The 18,822-nt window shown below is 42.7% G+C and overlaps 1 protein-coding gene across 7 annotated transcripts in view; it reads left to right on the top strand.

Annotated features, from left to right (window-relative positions):
* IL18 (interleukin 18) overlaps window positions 1-18,822 on the top strand; it is a 59,180-nt gene that overhangs the window by 14,431 nt on the left and 25,927 nt on the right. For 4 of the 7 annotated variants that reach the window (XM_073657172.1, XM_073657174.1, XM_073657171.1 and 1 more), the window contains 3 exons: window positions 286-318; window positions 8,953-9,090; window positions 16,478-16,510. In XM_073657172.1, the coding sequence (XP_073513273.1) occupies window positions 286-318; window positions 8,953-9,090; window positions 16,478-16,510 (204 nt within the window). The remainder of the gene's footprint in view (window positions 1-285; window positions 319-8,952; window positions 9,091-16,477; window positions 16,511-18,822) is intronic. The other 3 variants (XM_073657177.1, XM_073657178.1, XM_073657175.1) reach the window with 2 other exon arrangements.

Raw genomic sequence — 18,822 nt, 5'->3', positions numbered from 1 at the left:
ATATTATTGATTGTTGCACCCATGCACAGTTTGTATTGGAACTGTGAATGAACGTTTATATGAGCACTATATTTGGACAGAAATTTGCCCATGTAATAGAACTTAAGACTCCATGAAGCTACAGACCCGTCATGGCTTGCTAACATAGCATTTTCCACATTACAATGAAAGACCAAGATAGCAACACAAATTCCAATAAGTTCCCCATACAGTCTTATAGTATGTTAACTTTACTACTATGAATTCTTTATGTGTTTTTATATCTTCTTTTTTCATTTATTGTAGATTATGTTCTGCAAATGAAACTACAATCACCTGGTAATATGATTTCAAGCTTATTTCTAGAAGTTACATACCCATGCTGAAATGAAACATGTCTGTACTAGATTTATGTATACCCTTTAGCCTGGTGGTCTAGGACATCAAAGGGGTAATAAAGACATTCCTTGAGGTCTAGGTTATTTAGGGGGGTTGATGTAGACCTCCCCAGAAGTCTTATTTAGTTAATAGAGAATTTCAGAAAATATATATTCTTGTACCGTGTTAGCCAGTAGATAGAAGAATATTTAGATTTGAGAGTCCTCAGTGGTTGATACCTTTTAATGGCTAACTGAAAAGATGGTAACAAATTGCAAGCTTTCGAGACTACTCAGGTCTCTTCATCAGGCATAGTATAAGACAAAATCTGAAGAGTCACATATTTATACACAATAAGACACACAAGAAAAAAAAATGCAATAGGTAAGACAGGTGATGAAAAGCAGAGTTATTATGGAAGAGATAAACAGTTCTGGCTATAAATATTTTAGCATTTAATAGATAAGGAGTGTGAAGGTTTTATTGTCCTGTGTCCAGTGTTGTGATGACCTCACAGGTCTGAGAGTCTGAGGAACACATTCCTTAGTTGATGTATAATGACATAAATCCATGCGACACATTCATTCCTGCTCTGAAAGTGTTAAAGGTCATCATCAGTTTATATTCTAAGACTCTTCTTTCTCTTTGAGATTTAAAGTTACCTTTCAATACCAGTAATTTCATATCTTTTATGCTGTGATCAGGGGAACAAAAATGCTTGGCTACAGGTAGATCTATTTTTTCTTCTTTTATTGTGTGGCGATGATGATTCATCCTTGTTCTAAGTTTTTGCCCTGTCTCCCCTACATAAAGACCCCCAGCTGGACATTTGGTACATATAATTAAGTACACTACATTAGATGTGATACAGCTGAACGTACCTGGGATCTTATAGTCCTGATGTGAATTGGGAATCTTTATCTTGTCTGTGGTCATTATAAACGGACAGGTTTTGCATTTTTTCTGGTTGCAAGGAAAGGTACCTGTAGCTGGAGGAGATGACAGGGAACTTCTGACAATGATGCTTCTTAGATTTGGGGGCTGCCTGAAACACAGAAGTGGGGGGTCTGGAAATATGGATTGTAATCGGGCATCTTTTTGTAGTAAGGGTTGTAGTTTCCGTGCAGCTCTTCTTAGCGCCTCCAGATTTGAATTGTAGGTGACTACTAGAGGCACCCGGTTGTTTTCTTGTTTGGTTTTGTAATGTAGGAGATGATTCCTTGATATTCTGGTGGCTCTTGTAATCTGGTTCTCAATTGTTCTTGGATGGTAGCCCTGTTTCAAAAAGGTCTTTCTGAGGCCATCAAGGTGTTTGTCTCTATCCATCTGGTTGGAACATATCCAATTGTATCTGATGGCTTGGCTGTAAACAATAGAGTTTTTATGTGTTTTGGATGGAAACTGTCCCATTTAAGGTATGTAGGACGGTCGATTGGTTTCCGGTACAAGGATGTCTCTATTTCATTGTTCTGTAGCTTGATGATGGTGTCCAAAAAGTTAATTTCAGTACAGGAGTAGTTGAGTGTTAGGTTGATGGTGGGATGAAATCGATTAAAGTGTTCATGGAACGTCTTCAGCTGTTGCTCAGACCCGGTCCAGATGATTAAAATATCGTCAATGAAATGATAGTAGGCAAGAGGCCTGATGGGACATGAGGACAGAAAGTCACTTTCAAGCTTGGCCATGAAAAGATTTGCGTACTGTGGAGCCATTTTACTTCCCATCGCTGTACCAGTTTCCAGTAGATATATGTTGTTATTAAATTCAAAGTAATTGTGGGTGAGGATGAATTCTGTAAGTTTGACCACAGAATCAGCAACAATTCCTGTATTTTCTATGAAGATTTTGCAGGCATTTAATCCATCCTTGTGTGGGATATTAGAATACAAAGATTCCACATCCATGGTGGCCAGGATGGTTCCTTCTGGTAGAGGACCTACTGCTGATAGTTTATTCAGTAGGTCAGTCGTGTCCTGAATGTAGCTGGGTGTACTCTTTACCAGGGGTTTAAGAACACACTCTACCCATCCAGAAAATTGCTCAGTAAGGGTGCCCACACATGAAATAATTGGTCTTCCTGGATTTCCAGATTTGTGGATTTTGGGGAGCATATAGAATGTCCCTAATCTTGGACTCTCTGCTATCAGGTCATCGGCTCTTATGGATTCTTCAGGAAGACACGATACCAACTTATTTAGTTCCTTGTAATAGTCCTGTGTAGGGTCAGTCTCCAGTTTTTTGTAGTAGCGGGTGTCCACCAGTTGTCTGTTTGCTTCCTTCATGTAGTCTGATGTGTTCATCATGACTATTGCACCACCCTTGTCAGCAGGTTTAATGATGATTTCTTTGTTGGGTGCCTCTAGTAGTCACCTACAATCCAAATCTGGAGGCGCTAAGAAGAGCTGCACGGAAACTACAACCCTTACTACAAAAAGATGCCCGATTACAATCCATATTTCCAGACCCCCCACTTCTGTGTTTCAGGCAGCCCCCAAGTCTAAGAAGCATCATTGTCAGAAGCTTTCTGTCATCTCCTCCAGCTACAGGTACCTTTCCTTGCAACCAGAAAAAATGCAAAACCTGTCCGTTTATAATGACCACAGACAAGATAAAGATTCCCAATTCACATCAGGACTATAAGATCCCAGGTACGTTCAGCTGAATCACATCTAATGTAGTGTACTTAATTATATGTACCAAATGTCCAGCTGGGGGTCTGTATGTAGTGAAGACAGGGCAAAAACTTAGAACAAGGATGAATCATCATCGCCACACAATAAAAGAAGAAAAAATAGATCTACCTGTAGCCAAGCATTTTTGTTCCCCTGATCACAGCATAAAAGATATGAAATTACTAGTATTAAAAGGTAACTTTAAATCTCAAAGAGAAAGAAGAGTCTTAGAATATAAACTGATGATGACCTTTAACACTTTCAGAGCAGGAATGAATGTGTCGCATGGATTTATGTCATTCTACATCAACTAAGGAATGTGTTCCTCAGACTCTCAGACCTGTGAGGTCATCACAACACTGGACACAGGACAATAAAACCTTCACACTCCTTATCTATTAAATGCTAAAATATTTATAGCCAGAACAGTTTATCTCTTCCATAATAACTCTGCTTTTGATCACCTGTCTTACCTATTGCATTTTTTTTTCTTGTGTGTCTTATTGTGTATAAATATGTGACTCTTCAGATTTTGTCTTATACTATGCCTGATGAAGAGACCTGAGTAGTCTCGAAAGCTTGCAATTTGTTACCATCTTTTCAGTTAGCCATTAAAAGGTATCAACCACTGAGGACTCTCAAATCTAAATATTCTTCTAGAGAATTTCACTAATTTGAAACTTCAGCTCTGACAGTTAAAGTCAAGAATCAGAGCTCCGAACACTGGAGAGCTGCAAAGATGTGATTTTATCATGCAATACAGTCCTGCTCATTGTTATTGGCACCCATGAAGTTTAAATACATAATGTGGAATATCTCCTGAAACTAATGAATCAAGTGAAACAGTTTTTTGTATAGAGACTCGTGTTAAATAAAAAAAGAGCAAATGATAAACAATAATTTTAAACAAAAAAACAATGGGAGGGAAAAATGGAAAAACCTAAAGCTTCCTGTGTCACTGGTATTGGCACCCTTTACATTAATTTAGTATGGAGACACATTTTGACTCACCTGTGGTAAATCACAAAAGAGATTCTCCTGTGATTAATTGTTGGTGAACATGTGACATGAATTAGCCAATGAATGACTTCAGTGTTTTAAAAAGTCACATGGTAGGCCCTGTTCCTTTGTCACAATGGTGAAGACAAAGGAGCTATCTGAGGATATCAGAACTGCTATTATTAGCAAACACAAGACTTCCAAAGGGTATAAGGCTATCTCCAAAAACCTTGGTATTCCTAGTTTCAACAGTGCACAATGTTATTAACAAGTTTGTCATGCATTGAACTGTCAAGAACCTCCCTGGACGTGGGGGAAAGAAGAAAATAGACAAGAGATGTCTTCGCAGTGGAAAAAATGGTGGAAAAAACACCACGTCAAACATCCGAAAGCTTGAAGGCCATCCTGGAACAGTCCGAGGTCATGGTTTTAACAAGTACCATATGCCACACACTAAACCAAGCAGAGATTTATGGGCAAGGGCCAAGGAAGAAACCATTGCTGAAGAAAATACATAAAAAGGAACGACTGATTTTTGCCAAAGAGTACCTTGACAAACCACAATCCTTCTGGGAAAATGTTCTGTGGACCAATGAAACAAAAATAGAGCTTTCTGGCAATGCAAAGCAGCAGTTTGTTTACAGAAGGCGCAATGAAGCTTAAAAGGAAAAGAACACCTTACCAAAAGTTAAGCATGGTGGACGATCCATAATGCTGTGGGGTTGCTTTGCTGCGTCTGGTACTGGAGGCCTTGACTGTATCACAGGAATCATGAAATCAGAAAATTATCAAGAGATTTTAGAGCGAAATGTCCTACCCAGTGTAAGAAGCTTGATTTGAGTCGAAGATCATGGGTCCTCCAGCAAGACAATGACCCAAAGCACACATCCAAAAGTACACAGGGATGATAGAAAAAGAAAAAATGGACTATTTTAAAATCGCTAGCAATGAGTCCTGACCTCAGTCCCATGGAAAATCTTTGAGGTGAGCTGAAATCTGCCATTGGGAAAAAGAACCCTGCAAACATTCAAGAGCTTGAACAAACTCCAAAGGAAAAGTAGGAGAAAATTCCAGCTGAGAAGTGCAAGAAGCTTATAGATGGCTACAAGAAATGTTTGTAGCCTGTCAGCAATGACAAAGGGTGTGCAACCAAGTATTAATAAGGGGTGCCTTTATTGCTACAAATGCTATTTATTCTATTTCTTCTTTGAAATTGCAACATAGAAGTTGAAAAACAATGTTTTACTGTTGTATTACTTTGGACCACTAATTAAAAAATCCTGAAGATACAACTTTGGTGCATTTCCATTTATTTCTAAAGATATTGTACAGTCTATGAAAAAATGAAGTGGTGCCAATAATGGTGAGCATCACTGTATAAAGACTACAATTACAGGAAGGCTCATAGATTTCAGGGAAAAACCCTTGTTTCTTTGCTTCAGCTCAAATAGTAATTCACACAGAAAAGCGATTGACTTGTTTGAACATGACCCATAATTGTAGCGTTATTGGGAGGATGGCGTAGACCTGAATTGGTGAGTGGAAAATGTAGAACAAACCACAATGGTTGTTCAAGAACTACAGTGGGTACGGAAAGTATTCAGACCCCTTTAAATTTTTCACTCTTTGTTTCATTGCAGCCATTTGGTAAATTCTAAAAAGTTCATTTTTTTTTCTCATTAAAGTACACTCTGCACCCCATCTTGAATGAAAAAAACAGAAATGTAAAAATTTTTGAAAATTTATTAAAAAAGAAAAACTGAAATATCACATAGTCATAAGTAGTGTTGAGCGATACCTTCCGATATCAGGAAATATCGTATCGGATTGGATCGGACCGATACCTAAAAAGTATCGGATATCACCGATTCCGATACCGGAAACCAATGCAAGTCAATGGGACACAAATATCGGAATGAAAATAAACCCTTTCTTTCCTTGTAGGTTAATTCTACATGAAGGAAAACAACTAAGAATAATGTAGAATGTATTACGCGAAAAGCCGGCAATTCATCAGCGGCATACACCGGTACCCGACAATTTACAACAGAAAGAATAGAGCTTCACACATAGATTAGATAGATAGAAACATGTCAGTCACATATATATGAAGTACAGTGACAGTGTTGCTTACTGTACTTGTCATTTAGTGTAAAGGATTTATTAAAAAAATAATAGTGTTTTCATGCACCGTCTCTTTAAAAAAGCCGGCCGGCAATTCAGCAGCGGTACCCGACAATTTAGAATAGAAGGAATAGAGCATCACACATAGATTAGATAGATAGAAACATGTCAGTCACATATATATGAAGTACAGTGACAGTGTTGATTACTGTACTTGTCATTTAGTGTTAAAATAAAGGATTTATTAAAAAAAAAATTGGCGTGGGGTTCCCCGTAATTTTAGGCTCTAGCAGAGGTTAAGCAGACAGCTGCGGCAGATGTTTGAAGCCTGGGAAGGGGGTAATACCCACGGGGCTTCCCAGGCTACTAATATCAGCCCCCAGCGGAATACCTAGCCTTTACTAGCTATTAAAATGGGGGACCCCCCTAAAAAAATGACGTGGGGTCCCCCCTAATTTAATAGCTAGCAAAGGCTAGGCAGACAGCTGCGGGCTGATATTAATAGCCCAGGAAGGGTGCCATGAATATTGGCCCCCTCCCAGGCTAGAAACACCAGCCATCAGCCGCCCCAGAAATGGCGCATCCATAGGATGCGCCAATTCTGGCACTTAGCCTCGCTCTTCCCACTGCCCTGTAGCGGTGGCAGTGGGGTAATAGGGCTGGGGTTGATGTCAGCTTATAATACCAGCTGACATCAAGCCCAGGTTAGTAATGGAGAGGCGTCTATAAGACACCCCCATTACTAACCCCATAGTTAAAGTTAAAAAAAAACACAAACACCCAGAATAAAGTCCTTTAATTGAAATAAAGACACAATTCTTTATTGTTCTAAATTAAACCATACTTACCACCACGCCCATTCCAGCTGAAGCCAACGATCTCCTGCAATAAAAGAAAAATAATAAAGCAACATCATCCTTACCTTTCCATGGTTCCCACGACAGCTTCAGCTCTGCTACATCGAGATGACAGGCTGGACCGCAGCAGAACGCTGCCATTCAGCCTGTCATCCCGCAGACACTGAGAAGCGCAGGCATGCTTGCACTCCTCAGTGTCTCTCTGTGACGGCATCCAGATGAGCCGAGTTCATGTCCAATGAACTCGGCTCACCTCATGCACATCACTGACAGCGTGGGAAAATTCTCCTGCACTCAGCGCTTCAGCGTGAGAATTTTCCCACGCTGTCAGTGATGTGCATGAGGTCAGCTGAGTTCATTGGACATGAGCTTACCTCAACACTAGTCATAAGTATTCAGACCGTTTGCTCAGTATAGAGTAGAAGCACCCTTTTGAGCTAGTACAGCCATGAGTCTTCCTGGGAATGATGCAACAAGTTTTTCACACCTGGATTTGGGGATTTCCAGTTCCATCAGGTTGGATGGTGAACGTTGGTGGACAGCCATTTTCAGGTCTCTCCAGAGATGCTCAATTGGGTTTAGGTCAGGGTTCTGGCTGGGCCAGTCAAGAATGGTCACAGAGTTGTTCTGAAGCCACTCCTTTGTTATTTTAGCTGTGTGCTTAGGGTCATTGTGTTATTGGAAGGTGAACCTTCGGCCAAGTCTGAGGTCCAGAGCACTCTGGAAGAGGTTTTCATCAAGGATATCTCTGTACTTTGCCGCATTCATGTTTCCTTCAATTGCAACCAGTTGTCCTGTACCTGCAGCTGAAAAACACCCCCATAGCATGATGCTGCCACCACCATGTTTCACTGTTGGGATTGTATTGGGCAGGTGATGAGCAGTGCCTGGTTTTCTCCACAAATACCGCTTAGAATTAGCACCAAAAAGTTCTATCTTTGTCTCATCAGACCAGAGAATCTTATTTCTCATAGTCTGGGAGTCCTTCATGTGTTTTTGAGCAAACTCTATGCGGGCTTTCATATGTCTTGCACTGAGGAGAGGCTTCCATCGGGCCACTCTGCCATAAAGGCCCAACTGGTGGAGGGCTACAGTGGTAGTTGGCTTGTGGAACTTTCTCCCATCTCCCTATAGCATCTCTGGCGCTCGCGATTGCTCAGTCTGGCTGGACGGCCAGGTCTAGGAAGACTTCTGGTGGTCCCAAACTTATTCCATTTAAGGATTATGGAGGCCACTGTGCTCTTAGGAACCTTGAGTAATGCAGAAATTCTTTTGTAACCTTGGCCAGATCTGTGCCTTGCCACAATTCTGTCTCTGAGCTCCTTTGGCAGTTCCTTTGAGCTCATGATTCTCATTTGGTCTGATATGCACTGTGAGCTGTGAGGTCTTATATAGACGGGTGTGTACCTTTCAAGATCAAGTCCTATCAGTATTATTAAACACAGCTGGATTCCAATGAAGGAGCAGAACCAACTCAAGGAGAATCACAAGGAAATGGATAGCCTGTGACTTAAATATGAGTGTCTGAGCAAAGGGTCTAAATACTTATGACCATGTGATATTTCAGTTTTTCTTTTTTAATAAATTTGCAAAAAATTCTACATTTCTGTTTTTTGTCAGTCAAGATGGGGTGCACTTTAATGAGAAAAAAATGAACTTTTTAGAATTTACCAAATGGCTGCAATGAAGCAAAGAATGAAAAATGTAAAGGGATCTAAATACTTTCCGTACTCACTGTATGTAAACTTCTTGTTTCAATTGTATATAAACTTCTGCTGTCATCTGTATGTAAACTTCTGGTTTCATTGTGGTATGGAGAAGTATAACCACATTAAGAGCATTGTCTTGTAAACTGTTTATTAGTATATAAATTGGTACTTCTGATGTAATGCAAACAGATCATAGGTTGAGTTTTAGCATCCATTTTTGTTCTGTAATTATAGATGAATTTGATGCCTGCAAAATGAGTGCCGGTAGGCAAAATGGATTTCCACAGATCATTAAAAATGACCTAGATGAATTGTTGATGGTCGACCCAGAAAACTCCCATGCCATTTTTGAACTGGTCCAGAATACTGTAGGTATGCAATAGCTTCTATTATTTACCTTATGTGGGAAATTGTTAAAAAATCATGCAGTATGGGGACAGAAAGACAACATGGCTGCTGTATGGGGACAGAAAGACAATATGGCTGCTGTATGGGGACAGAATGACAACATGGCTGCTGTATGGGGACAGAATGACAACATGGCTGCTGTGTGGGGACAGAACGACAACATGTCTGCTGTATGGGGACAGAATAACAACATGTCTGCTGTATGGGGACAGAACGACAACATATCTGCTGTATGAGGGCAGTATAACAACATGCCTGCTGTATGGGGACAGAACAACAACATGTCTGCTGTATGAGGACACAACGAACACATGTTTACTGTATTGGGACAGAACATCAACATGTCTGCTTTATGGGGACAGAACGACAACACGCCTGCTTTATCGGGACAGAACGACAAGATGTCTGCAGTATGGGGACAGAACGACAACATGGCTGCTGTATGGGGACAGAATGACAACATGGCTGCTGTGTGGGGACAGAATGACAACATGTTTGCTGTATGGGGATAGAACGACAATATGTCTTCTGTATAGGGAGAGAACGACAACATGTCTGCCGTATGGGGACAGAACGACAACATGGCTGCTGTATGGGGACAGAACGACAACATATCTACTGTATGAGGACAGAACAACAACATGCCTGCTGTATGGGGACAGAACAACAACATGTCTGCCGTATGAGGACACAACAAACACATGTCTACTGTATTGGGAAAGAACGCCTACATGTTTGCTTTATGGGGACAGAACGACAACATGTCTGCTTTATGGGGACAGAACGACAACATGACTGCTGTTTGAGGACGGAACGACAACATGCCTGCTTTGTGGGGACAGAACAACAACATATCTGCTGTATGGGGACAGAACAACAACAAGTCTGCTGTATGGGGACAGAACGACAACATGTCTTCTGTATAGGGACAGAACGACAAAATGTCTGCTGTATGGGGACAGAACGACAACATGGCTGCTGTATGGGGACAGAACGACAAAATGGCTGCTGTGTGGGACAGAATGACCACATGTTTGCTGTATGGGGACAGAACGACAACATGTCTGATGACTGTATGGGGACAGAACGACAACATGTCTGCTGTATGGGGACAGAACAACAATATGGCTGATGTGGTGAAGGAACAACAACATGCCTGCTGTATGGGGACATAACAACATGTCTGCTGTATGGGAACAGAGTGACAACAATCCTGCTGTATGGGGACAAAACAACAACATGTCTGCTGTATGGGGACAGAACGATAACATGCCTGCTGTATGGGGACAGAACAATGACGTGCCTGCTGTATGGGGACAGAACGACAATATTTCTGCTATATGGGGACAGAAAGACAACATGTCTGCTGTATGAGGACACAACGAACACATGTTTACTATATTGGGACAGAACATCAACATGTCTGCTTTATGGGGACAGAACGACAACACGCCTGCTTTATCGGGACAGAACGACAAGATGTCTGCAGTATGGGGACAGAACGACAACATGGCTGCTGTATGGGGACAGAATGACAACATGGCTGCTGTGTGGGGACAGAATGACAACATGTTTGCTGTATGGGGATAGAACGACAATATGTCTTCTGTATAGGGAGAGAACGACAACATGTCTGCCGTATGGGGACAGAACGACAACATGGCTGCTGTATGGGGACAGAATGACAACATTTCTACTGTATGAGGACAGAACAACAACATGCCTGCTGTATGGGGACAGAACAACAACATGTCTGCCGTATGAGGACACAACAAACACATGTCTACTGTATTGGGAAAGAACGCCTACATGTTTGCTTTATGGGGACAGAACGACAACATGTCTGCTTTATGGGGACAGAACAACAACATGACTGCTGTTTGAGGACGGAACGACAACATGCCTGCTTTGTGGGGACAGAACAACAACATATCTGCTGTATGGGGACAGAACAACAACAAGTCTGCTGTATGGGGACAGAACGACAACATGTCTTCTGTATAGGGACAGAACGACAAAATGTCTGCTGTATGGGGACAGAACGACAACATGGCTGCTGTATGGGGACAGAACGACAAAATGGCTGCTGTGTGGGACAGAATGACCACATGTTTGCTGTATGGGGACAGAACGACAACATGTCTGATGACTGTATGGGGACAGAACGACAACATGTCTGCTGTATGGGGACAGAACAACAATATGGCTGATGTGGTGAAGGAACAACAACATGCCTGCTGTATGGGGACATAACAACATGTCTGCTGTATGGGAACAGAGTGACAATAATCCTGCTGTATGGGGACAAAACAACAACATGTCTGCTGTATGGGGACAGAACGATAACATGCCTGCTGTATGGGGACAGAACAATGACGTGCCTGCTGTATGGGGACAGAACGACAATATTTCTGCTATATGGGGACAGAAAGACAACATGTCTGCTGTATGAGGACACAACGAACACATGTTTACTATATTGGGACAGAACATCAACATGTCTGCTTTATGGGGACAGAACGACAACACGCCTGCTTTATCGGGACAGAACGACAAGATGTCTGCAGTATGGGGACAGAACGACAACATGGCTGCTGTATGGGGACAGAATGACAACATGGCTGCTGTGTGGGGACAGAATGACAACATGTTTGCTGTATGGGGATAGAACGACAATATGTCTTCTGTATAGGGAGAGAACGACAACATGTCTGCCGTATGGGGACAGAACGACAACATGGCTGCTGTATGGGGACAGAATGACAACATATCTACTGTATGAGGACAGAACAACAACATGCCTGCTGTATGGGGACAGAACAACAACATGTCTGCCGTATGAGGACACAACAAACACATGTCTACTGTATTGGGAAAGAACGCCTACATGTTTGCTTTATGGGGACAGAACGACAACATGTCTGCTTTATGGGGACAGAACAACAACATGACTGCTGTTTGAGGACGGAACGACAACATGCCTGCTTTGTGGGGACAGAACAACAACATATCTGCTGTATGGGGACAGAACAACAACAAGTCTGCTGTATGGGGACAGAACGACAACATGTCTTCTGTATAGGGACAGAACGACAAAATGTCTGCTGTATGGGGACAGAACGACAACATGGCTGCTGTATGGGGACAGAACGACAAAATGGCTGCTGTGTGGGACAGAATGACCACATGTTTGCTGTATGGGGACAGAACGACAACATGTCTGATGACTGTATGGGGACAGAACGACAACATGTCTGCTGTATGGGGACAGAACAACAATATGGCTGATGTGGTGAAGGAACAACAACATGCCTGCTGTATGGGGACATAACAACATGTCTGCTGTATGGGAACAGAGTGACAACAATCCTGCTGTATGGGGACAAAACAACAACATGTCTGCTGTATGGGGACAGAACGATAACATGCCTGCTGTATGGGGACAGAACAATGACGTGCCTGCTGTATGGGGACAGAACGACAATATTTCTGCAATATGGGGACAGAAAGACAACATGTCTGCTGTATAGGGACAGAATGACAACATTTCTGCTGTATGGGGACAGAACTACAACATGTCTGCTGTAACGGGGACAGAACGACAACATGACTGCTGTTTGAGGACGGAACGACAACATGCCTGCTTTGTGGGGACAGAACAACAACATATCTGCTGTATCGGGACAGAACAACAACAAGTCTGCTGTATGGGGACAGAACGACAACATGTCTTCTGTATAGGGACAGAACGACAAAATGTCTGCTGTATGGGGACAGAACGACAACATGGCTGCTGTATGGGGACAGAATGACAAAATAGCTGCTGTGTGGGACAGAATGACCACATGTTTGCTGTATGGGGACAGAACGACAACATGTCTGATGGCTGTATGGGGACAGAACGACAACATGTCTGCTGTATGGGGACAGAACAACAATATGGCTGATGTGGTGAAGGAACAACAACATGCCTGCTGTATGGGGACATAACAACATGTCTGCTGTATGGGAACAGAGTGACAACAATCCTGCTGTATGGGGACAAAACAACAACATGTCTGCTGTATGGGGACAGAACGATAACATGCCTGCTGTATGGGGACAGAACAATGACATGCCTGCTGTATGGGGACACAACGACAATATTTCTGCTATATGGGGACAGAAAGACAACATGTCTGCTATATAAGGACAGAATGACAACATTTCTGCTGTATGGGGACAGAACTACAACATGTCTGCTGTAACGGGGACAGAACGACAACATGCCTGCTGTATGGGGACAGAACAACAACATGCCTGCTGTATGGGGACATAACAACAACATGTCTGCTGTATGGGGACAGAAAGACAACATGTCTGCTGTATGTGAACAGAAAGACAACATGTCTGCTGTATGGGGACAGAACAACAACTTGTCTGCTGTATGAGGACAAAACGACAACATTTCTGCTGTATGGGGTCAGAACGACAACATGCCTGCTGTATGGGGACAGAACGACAACATGTCTGCTGTATGGGGACAGAATAACAACATGTCTGCTGTATGGGGTCAGAACGACAACATGGCTGCTGTATGGGGACAGAACAACAACTTGTCTGCTGTATGAGGACAAAACGACAACATTTCTGCTGTATGGGGTCAGAACGACAACATGCCTGCTGTATGGGGACAGAACGACAACATGGCTGCTGTGTGGGGACAGAACGACAACATGTCTGCTGTATGGGGACAGAATAACAACATGTCTGCTGTATGGGGTCAGAACAACAACATGGCTGCTGTATGGGGACAGAACAACAACATGGCTGCTGTGTGGGACAGAATGACAACATGTTTGCTGTATGGGCACAGAACGACAACATGTCTGCTGGCTGTATGGGGACAGAACGACAACATGTCTGCTGTATGGGGACAGAACAACAATATGGCTGATGTGGTGAAGGAACAACAACATGCCTGCTGTATGGGGACATAACAACAACATGTCTGCTGTATGGGAACAGAGTGACAACAATCCTGCTGTATGGGGACAGAACGACAACATGCCTGCTGTATGGGGACAAAACGACAACATGCCTGCTATATGGGGACATAACAACAACATGTCTGCTGTATGGGGACAGAAAGACAACATGTCTGCTGTATGTGGACAGAAAGACAACATGTCTGCTGTATGGGGACAGAACAACAATTTGTCTGCTGTATGAGGACAAAACGACAACATTTCTGCTGTATGGGGTCAGAACGACAACATGCCTGCTGTATGGGGACAGAACGACAACATATCTGCTGTATGGGGACAGAACGACAATATTTCTGCTATATGGGGACAGAATGACATGTCTGCTGTATGGGACAGAAACAACAACTTGTCTGATGTATGAGGACAAAACGACAACGTTTCTGCTGTATGGGGTCAGAACGACAACATGCCTGCAGTATGGGGACAGAACGACAACATGTCTGCTGTATGGGGACAGAACGACAATATTTCTGCTATATGGGGACAGAATGACATGTCTGCTGTATGGGGACAGAAACGACAACATGTCTGCTGTATGAGAACAGAACGACAACATGTCTGCTGTATTAGGACAGATCGACAACATGGGTGCTGTATGGGGACAGAACAACAACATGCCTACTGTATGGGGACAGAACGACAACATGCCTGCTATATTGGGACATAACAACAACATCTCTGCTGTATGGGGACAAAAAGACAACATGTCTGCTGTATGGGGACAGAAAGACAACATGTCTGCTGTATGGGGACAGAACAACAACATGTCCGCTGTATGGGGACAGAACGAAACATGTCTGCTGTAGGGGGTCAGAACAACAACATGACTGCTGTATGGGGACAGAACGACAATATGTCTGCTGGCTGTATGGGGGCAGAATGAAAACATGACTGCTGTATGGGGACAGAACAACAATATGGCTGCTGTATGGTGAAGGAACAACAACATGCCTGCTGTATGGGGACAGAACGACAATATTTCTGCTATATGGGGACAGAACTACAACATGTCTGCTGTATAGGGACAGAATGACAATATTTCTGCTGTATGGGGACAGAACGACAACTTGTCTGCTGTATGGGGACAGAACGACAACATGCCTGCTGTATGGGGACAGAACGACAACATGCCTGCTATATGGGGACATAACAACAACATGTCTGCTGTATGGGGACAGAAAGACAACATGTCTTCTGTATGTGGACAGAAAGACAACATGTCTGCTGTATGGGGACAGAACAACAACATGTCTGCTGTATGGGGACATAACAACAACATGTCTGCTGTATGGGGACAGAACGACAACATGCCTACTGTATGGGGACAGAACGACAACATGTCTGCTGTATGAGGACAGATTGACAACATGGCTACTGTATGGGGATAGAAAGACAACATGTCTGCTGTATGGGGACAGAACGACAACATGCCTGCTGTATGGGGACAGAACAACAACATGCCTGCTATATTGGGACATAACAACAACATGTCTGCTGTATGGGGACAGAAAGACAACATGTCTGCTGTATGGGGACAGAAGAACAACATGTGTGCTGTATGGGGACAGAACGAAACATGTCTGCTGTATGGGGACAGAACAAGAACATGACTGCTGTATGGGGACAGAACGACAACATGTCTGCTGGCTGTATGGGGACAGAATGACAACATGACTGCTGTATGGGGACAGAACAACAATATGACTGCTGTATGGTGAAGGAACAACAACATGCCTGCTGTTTGGGGACAGAACAACAACATGTCTGCTGTATGGGGACAGAACAACAACATGTCTGCTGTATGGGGACAGAAAGACAACATGTCTGCTGGCTGTATGGGGACAGAATGACAACATGACTGCTGTATGGGGACAGAACAACAATATGGCTGCTGTATGGTGAAGGAACAACAACATGCCTGCTGTATGGGGACAGAACAACAACATGCCTGCTGTATGGGGACAGAACAACAACATGTCTGCTGTATGGGGACAGAAAGACAACATGCCTGCTGTATGGAGACAGAATGACAACATGGCTGCTGTATGGGAATAGAATGACAACGTCTGCTATATGGGAATAGAATGACAACACGCCTGCTGTTTGGGTTCATAATGATCATATTATCAATCGTTGTACCCCAGCACTGTTTGTATTGGCCTGCATAAATAAACGTTTAAATGAGCGCTAGATATGGGCAGAAATTTGCCCATGTAATAGCAACACCAATTCCAATAAGTTCCCCATACAGTCTTACAGTATGTTAACTGTACTACTATGAATTCTTTATGTGTTTTTATATCTTCTTTTTTCATTTATTGTAGATTATGTTCTGCAAATGAAACTACATTTATCTGGTAATATGATTTCAGGCTTATTTCGAGAAGCTACATACCCATGCTGAAACGAAACACAAAACATGTCTGTACTAGATTTATATATACCCTTTAGGTTGGTGGTCTAGGGCATCCGAGGGGTAATAAAGACATTCCTGGAGGTCTAGGTTATTTAGGGGGGTTGATGTAGACCTCCTCAGTATTCTTATTTAGTTAATAGAGAATTTCACTAATTTGAAACTTCTGCTCTAAAGTCAAGAATTAGAGCTCCGAACACTGGAGAGCTGCAAAGATGTGGTTTTATCATGCACTATAAAGACTACAATTACAGGAAGCCTCATAGATTTCAGGGAAAAACCCTTGTTTCTTTGCTTCAGCTCAGTTGGTAATTCACACAGAAAAGCGATTGACATTTCTGAACATGACCCATAATTGCACCGTTTTTGGGAGAATGGCGTAGACCTGAATTGGTGAGTGTAAAATATAGAACAAACCACAATGGTAGTGCAAGAACTATATCAGATCCTGTGGCTGTTTACACCAGAAGAAAAGTACTGAGACTCGCCTTCCCAGTTAATCTCAGCAGAAAAGAAACGTGCAAAAGTCTGATGCAGGCGTGGAAAAAATGCTGTAGAGGTTTGTTAAGGAGGTAAAAGAAATAGGCGTGTTGGCAAAGAGAGGTTCAGGTAAGGGTTTGGCCTCTAACAGGAGCGTGGAAAGGGCTAAATATTTCCATGACATTAAACTTCTCCCTGATGCCAACTTTGAAAAGTTATGAGTATGAGTTTCCAGTTATAGCTATTGGTATTGAGTAGTGATGAGTGAGCACTCAAATGCTTGGGTGCTCGTTGCTCGGGTCGAGCACATTGGAATACTCTGGTGCTCGACCCGAGCAACGAGCCCAATGTAAGTCTATGGGAAACGCAATCATTTTTCAGGCAGCTCCCCCCGGCGGTCTGCAGAGGGCCTAAAAATTGCCCAAATCGATGGGAACAGTGCTCAAATGGCATAAGAATAGCATGGGGAAGACCCCTGGAAGCATTTCTGACTCCCATGTCACTGCTGTCAACAAGGTTCTCAGAGTATTACGCCACTTTTACGGACTCACAATAAAACATACAAAAACAAAACCAAAATGGATTTTCCCTGGAAATATGTTAAAGAACATCCTTTCCAGGGTAATGACTTGTATATAAGGCAAAATAAATAATCAAAAGCAAAAATACTTCTCCACACCTTGGGCTATGTTCACACATAGCGTTTTTGATGCGTTTTTGCATTTTTGCATTGCTTTCAACCGTGACAAATGCATTCACCGGGAAATGTAATTTTTACAACTTTATATGGCCATGTGGTGTATGAGACATGATCACACACATCCTGTTTCATTTATGAAGGAGGGACTCTGAAAATCACAAAGCCTATTTTTATAGGGCCATCAGGCGGCCTTTACTATTCTTAAAGGGCCAGCAGTCGGCCCTCACTATTCTTAGAGAGCCATCAGCCGGCTATGCTTTGTTGATCCCATTACTAAAGAGTGGGTCTCCTATACTGTTATTGCGTATGCAGTGAGTGGCAGGGCTGCCCAAAATTTGGACACACCCCAATACCCCTTTGAAGAGACTTAGAGGAGGGCCTCCTAAAAACAATGTTCCCATTATCAGGAAGTGGGTCTCCCATACTGTTTGCCTATGCAGTGAATGTAAGGACTGCCAAAAATTTGGACCTACTACAATGTCCCTTGGAAGAGACGTAGAGGAGGGCCTCCTGAAAACAATGTTCCCACTATTAGGAAATGGGTCTCCCATTGTGTTTGCCTATGCAGTGAATGCAAGGGTTGCCAAAAATTTGGAGGCACTCCAATGCCCCTTGGAAAAGACGTGGAGGTCAGAGGGCCTCCTGAAAATCAATATTCTCATTATTAGGAAGTGGGTCTCCCATTGTGTTTGCCTATGCAGTAAATGCAAGGATTGCCAAAAATTTGGAGGCACTCCAATGCCCCTTGGAAGAGACGTAGAGGGCCTCATGAAAAAATATTTTCATTATTAGGAAATGGGTCTCCCATTATGTTTGCCTATACAGTGAATGCAAGGGCTGCCAAAAATTGGAAGGCACTCCAATGCCCCTTGGAAGAGATGTATAGGTCCTCATGAAAAATGTTCCCATTAGATTGGAGCGGGTCTCCTATACTTGTAATGCCCATGCACTAAGTGTATGGGCTGACAAACATTTACCCCTGGGAGGGTACACATGAACATTAATGTATAACAATTTTTTTTACAGGCATCATAAACACCCTTTAAAAAAATTATGTGGGTGTTGCATCACGGTCC

The sequence above is a fragment of the Phyllobates terribilis genome, unplaced genomic scaffold (assembly GCF_046119375.1).
Source record: "Phyllobates terribilis strain yellow unplaced genomic scaffold, ASM4611937v1 Scaffold_12__6_contigs__length_324123572, whole genome shotgun sequence".
In the NCBI taxonomy this organism is placed as follows: domain Eukaryota; kingdom Metazoa; phylum Chordata; class Amphibia; order Anura; family Dendrobatidae; genus Phyllobates; species Phyllobates terribilis.
This window is presented reverse-complemented; position numbering and strand designations above follow the sequence as displayed.